Source organism: Pseudonaja textilis, chromosome 2 (assembly GCF_049901715.1).
Source record: "Pseudonaja textilis isolate UNSWEBS1 chromosome 2, rPseTex1.2, whole genome shotgun sequence".
Taxonomy (NCBI): domain Eukaryota; kingdom Metazoa; phylum Chordata; class Lepidosauria; order Squamata; family Elapidae; genus Pseudonaja; species Pseudonaja textilis.
In genome coordinates, this window is record NC_141991.1 from 59,933,090 (window position 1) to 59,939,089 (window position 6,000).

At 38.5% G+C, this 6,000-nt stretch overlaps 1 protein-coding gene across 3 annotated transcripts in view; it reads left to right on the forward strand.

Moving 5' to 3' along the window:
* The window catches only part of LOC113453684 (putative protein-lysine deacylase ABHD14B), a 9,206-nt gene extending 3,563 nt beyond the window's left edge, over nucleotides 1–5,643 (forward strand). For all 3 annotated transcript variants that reach the window (XM_026725169.2, XM_026725164.2, XM_026725157.2), the window contains 2 exons: nucleotides 2,558–2,799; nucleotides 3,857–5,643. In XM_026725169.2, coding sequence (XP_026580954.1) covers nucleotides 2,558–2,799; nucleotides 3,857–4,039 — 425 coding nt within the window. In that variant the 3' untranslated portion in view covers nucleotides 4,040–5,643. The remainder of the gene's footprint in view (nucleotides 1–2,557; nucleotides 2,800–3,856) is intronic.
* The last annotated feature ends 357 nt before the right edge of the window (nucleotides 5,644–6,000 follow it).

Here is a 6,000-nt window from a genome sequence, read left to right on the forward strand (position 1 = left end):
CAGAACTATCGCCAAAACCGAACACTTCAACAGCAGAATAATCAGAGAAGCCATAGAGATAGAAAAACGCCCACACAGCATGAACAAACGAGATGACACCTCCCGCCTTCCAGCCATTTGGAAACCCGCCCTCATGAACAGACGAGTACCTAACATGAAGAAGGACACTGGACCCACACCCATGAGAGCCACACAAGATGCCACCACCACACTTCCATGTAGAAAACAGACTCCCACCCATTCAGAAAATGAGAAACGACCATGGACCAGAAGCTGCACTGCAGCTGCATCACTACCCACTTCAAACCCTCTGAGCCATACATGAAGCAAACCAACACCCACTATGAAGATGCAGCAGGACCACGAACTAGAAGCCAAACAGCAAGATCACAACTCTCCAGCTCAAATCCCCAGCAACTAAAACTAACCTGAGCACAACCAAGCCCTCCTGAACAGAACACGCCTCCAACCAATCAGAACACGGCTAACCCCCAACCAATCAGAACACAGCCAAACCCCTACCAATGAGAACACCCCCACCCAATCAGAACACAGCCAAGCCCCCACCCAATCAAGTTCCACCCCACTGGCAGTTAAAAGGAGGAAGCAGCTGCAATCTCCATTACTCTGAGAAGCACAGAGCTGGAGACAGAAGCCTGAAGATGATGAATGAGACTTCATCGAAACGTTGCCTAGATACTTCAAATCTTACGCGGGAGAAAACCCGAACAACCAAAGATCTACATATATATATATATATATATATATATATATATATATACACACACACACACACACACACACACACACATATATATAAATATACACACACACAAACATGTACCTATATATTCAAGTGTATACATATACATATGCACACACACACTGTGTGTGTGTGTGTGTGTGTTACAATTACCATAAAATATGCACACTAATTCTAAAATATAATTTAGCTCAGTTGCAACATCAAACCAACAAATGGATTGTTTTAGGCTAACTTAAAAATTTACATCATGCTTGAACTTCCAGAGATGCAACAGGAAAGTTAAGGTTTAGAGAGACTTCTGATTTTTTTCTGGTCTCATTGTCATGGTATTCAACTTTGTAAGTTCATTTCCATCTGTATGGCAGTCTTATATTGTAAACAAAACCGTGGGCACAAAAGCCCCCCTATAGTATGTAAGAACAACACCAATGAGAACACCCCGGCGCCCAGCAAGTTCCACCACTGGCAGTTATGTGCTCCTTATCTCAAACCATGTTATATGTTTTTCTGGGTTCAAGGGAAGACATAGATCTCCAAAACCCCCCAATGCTTTTTTACATGCAAGGGATATTTGCAATAAAATGCATCTGTTCATAATTCTTTTATCCAAAGATACAATTTGCTGGTTGTGACTTTTCCTGGATACTAAAGTTCATTCCCTTTGTGGCCTTTTATATTTTCTGGCAATCAGAATAGATTCATTGTACGGCGTCAAGGCAATAAGCATCCTCATCTCTCACAGTACTAATTTTGGGTGTCCTCTTATGTTTTTTTCTCCTTAACTTTTCTTAAATTGTGAAATCAGGGACTACCTTCCTTTTATGTTATATTGGTTACCTTATAATAAATATTTAAAGATTGTATAAATATGTGGGAATGTAGGTTTATATAATCAGTAATAGGAGTGTGCAATAGTGGTGAATATCTGTAGCTCAGGTGAGGGTGATAGTAAAAACAGCAATTGGGACCAGCAATTTGGCTGATGCACAACATAGCTGCTTAAGCCCAAAATCAAGTGATTGTGATGGGTTTACCACCTTATTTTGCCTTTGTTTTTAAGCTAAGTAATGGAGTCACTAAGCAAAAAATAAAGCCACTTAAGATTTCATTTCTGCATTCTCTATTAATTACTTGCCATAAGCATGAATGGTGAACATGTAACTGCAGGATACTGAGACAATTGTAAATGCAAGGATTGGTTGCATTTTTTTTTAATGCTGTCATAACTTCAGTTGGTTGCAATCAGTAAGCAAGGACCACAAGCAATGACAATTGGTAAAATATATGGAAGAACTTAGTTGTTTTCTCTTCTGCCTTGAAGAGAAAAATCTAGTGAATCAATCCATATAGTAACAAAGCATGGTCTTTGTATCTTCCAGTTGCAGGGACACATACCTTCACAAAGCCAAGACTTGCAATAGGATGGGGTAGTGAAATATAACCAGAGGGTTCTGGAACAGGATTTGGGAGGTGCTTTCCACCTGAGTCTACCTAGCCACAGTTCTGTCCACTGAAAGGGATAGACAAAAACATCTTACTGAATGATTTACCACAATTTTGATGGTATATTATTGGGGCTTCAAGTGTCACAAAAATGAAACTTGGGGATTTATAATTTAAATGCTTATATATGGCTCAATCCTCAAACAGAATTCCTAGCCAAATGGGGCAGTTGTCTTTCTGAGCTGGGAATGCTAGGAGTTGTAATCACCCAGCTGAGGATGCTTGGTTGGAGAGGGCTACACATATAGAATATGTGTGATGCAGGATGTCTTGTTTCTTGTGATCCAGGATTCGGCCGCTCTAAAGATGCTGTTGCTCCAGCTCCTGTCGGAGAACCAGCCCCGGGCAGTTTCTTGAAGGATGTCTTGGAGGCCCTGAAATTTGACCAAGCAGTGGTGATCAGTCCATCTCTCAGTGGAATGTATTCACTCCCATTCCTTTTTCAGCACAATCACCTTTTGAAAGCCTACATCCCAGTGGCACCCATCTGCACAGAGAAGTTCCCTCCAACCCAATATGCCAGTGTCAAGGTATGTTCGTCTAAAGAAGAAGGGAATTCTGGAGCAGAATCTTCTTTGGTACAAGACATAATTAGAAGGGCTGGGTTATCTCAGTTATGCAACTGGCATTTCACAACTATGCGAGGAAAATGTGGATGGAAGTGGATTTACAGATGTATTGTCAACCTTGCAGGAGTTCATCAGTTGTCCATTAGGGGGCAATGCACACTGCCTTACCCTCAAATACAATACTAATAAGGAAAAGCAGACCTATATTCAATCTGGGGAATATTTATAGTGTTGTGAAGATATACCAAGAAAATGGGCAATACCATTCTAAAAGAATACTCAGATGGGTTCAGGAGATTCTCACTGGGTTCCATTTCATTTTATGCATGTTTTATTACATTAGTTGAATAAATTCCACATCTGCATCAACAGTAAGAATCTGGCACACCTAAAATGAATTGTAGTTTTGAATGTAGAAGAATTACAATTACTGCGATAAATTTCTGTGAACATTCTCCGACTTTTATCATGTCTCTTGTGAGCGTAGAGCATTTAATTTGACCCCTATCCAGATTGCTCCCTTTTGGGGATTTTAGTCTTTTCTAGCATGTACCTTTGCCCTTGCAAATCTGATCTGCACATTTTTTTTTTAGTTAGGGTGATGGTGGGTTTTTGATAATAATGGGAATTCCCTGTGGTCCTGCTGAAAATATCTGCTGCAGTTACTCTGTTTTGCAAATGTAGAAGAGGTTTGTGTTTGCTGAAGATTTGCATTTCTATCACCACCAGGAAAGGATCATCCTCTTGCTAATACTGATTGGATATATTTATAGCCTGAAAACTGGGCTAAGAGCATGCCATTATAAAACACAGAGAGCAAGTACAAATTAGCTACATGGTTAATGTAGCCACATAAATTGAACAGCAATACGGGAAGGATTTTTTTCCCGGAAGAGAACACCTCTGTCTCTATTTTTCATCTGAACTAATTTTTCATTATTAGGATCTAAGACAGGCAAGAACATTCATTCGTTGATTGAACCAGGCTTGATTTTTTTCCCTCTCTCCTGCATTACAGACACCAACTCTCATTGTATATGGGGATCAAGATGTCCAACTGGGTGAAGTGAGCCTGAACAACTTGAAGAATTTACCTAATCACAAGTTAATGATGATGAAAGGGGCAGGCCATGCCTGTTATCTTGACAAGCCAGATGAATGGCACCAAAGGCTGCTGGATTTCCTGAAGAACATAGAGTAAACAGCAAATCAGTCAGCACTGGCCTAGTCAACCCATAATCAATGAGAACCTCACCAGTTTTTCTGGCATACCCATGTAAGGAGCTGGGATTTCTTCCTGCAGTTCTGTCAGTAACCTGTTGGGGGGGCAGGTTGTTTGTGGACTGTCTAACCATAGTAGACCTAAAACTATCAGAAAGTGTTACATCTAGAATGCATTCACTGATTCATGATTCATTAATTGCATAATTAAAATGACCAGGTATGATTTTTCTTGCTTGGGTCATGAGATATTTGAAGTCAAATTTACATAAAATAATCATTCATAGAAATGTATTAGGATCTGTGCCTGGATATATTAGGAGTTGGTCCTCAGTATCTTGAGCCCTTTTGCCAAGATTTTAATCATGAACAATTGTTTTCTAAAAGCTGATTGAGTGCCGGCTGAGATAGATGTAATAAAGGTAAGGCAATGGCTGGGTTTAAGTAACTTATAAACATATGATGATTTAATTGTTTTGACTTAGTACACCGAAGACTCTATCCATTATAACATCATGTATGACATAGCAATGGTATTAAAATTAAAATTCTGGTTTGTTAGCAGCAGTTGCTATGGCTGATTTACTATATGAAAACCAAAATGTCACAATATATTTTTCTAACCCATAGATTCTTCTATAAAGCTAACTTTCATTGATCGCTATTATGTTCTTGTCCTTGTTATCTTTGTTAACAGGATACTTTTTGTTTTGATGACTGGACATAGCGTTCTCCAATTTGATGGATTACATGTATGTTGGGTTTTAATTTCCATAATTCTCAGCAGGCTTGGAAACCATGCATGGGAATTGTGCTAGTCAGAATGTATGTGAGTTGGTGTCCATTACATCTGGACATTGAGTAGCAGGTTTGAAGAAAGCTATACTGCAATTTATGCTATTTGAACCACATATTTTTGCATCTGAATTTGCTTCTTTAGGATGGAAGAACTACATACAGTATTCTGTTACCCGAATCCATAATGGCATTAGAGGCTTTGTGAAGAGCACTTGTATTGGGGAAGAATGTATGTTGGCACCATCCTCTGACTTCAATGAATGTTATATTGGGGAATAAATTCTTACTTTCTCCTGCTGTTTTTCAGAGAAAATTGACACGGTCTATACATAGGTTACATGACACCTCCACTCTTGGAAGCTTGATTTCTTCAAGAATGTACAAGTATTCATAGTGGTAAACTTGTCTTCCACAGATAGTGTGTTCTTGGGCAGATATTTTTAAAAAGTTTTTTAAAAGGTTAGAGGGGCTATTTAATTAGAACTGTGCTTGACCATAGATGTAGAACTAACAGGATTTTTTGGATAGCACCTGTAGTCATTTTAAGGAGAAACTGATCACACTTTTTGAACAAGTGAGTGTGAGCATTCTGTTGCACTTTCATACTTATTCATTTGCTCTCAAAAATAAAGGGAATGAGGACTTCTGAGAATAAGATTGGAGCAGGAAAATTAATAGCAATACTTGTACAGGTTCTGCCTAGATTTCAGGTGAACTCCTGCTGTACCAATTTTGCTTATCAAAATGTATTCATTTGTAATCCAATAAATCTGATTTATATCTGTTTTTATAATGATTCCCTTTTAAAGAAAACATCTAAATATACCATACTTCTGTAAATTATATTTGGAGTACTGTAGATTTACAACAAAGGTATGAAAAACTGGTAATAATATTTGGTCTGTGTGGAACTGGTTTTAGTATAACTTGATAGCCATACTATTTTACTTTTTTCAGTACTAAATTAAATATGGCCTATAAGAGTATCTTGAAGAGGTCTTCAAACTTGGCAACTTTAAGACTTGTGGACTTCAACTCCCAGAATTCTGCATAGCATAGCTGGCTGGAGAATTCTGGGAGTTGAAGTTCACAAATCTTCAAGTTGCCAAGTTTGGGGACCTCTGGTATAAATCAAAGATAGAT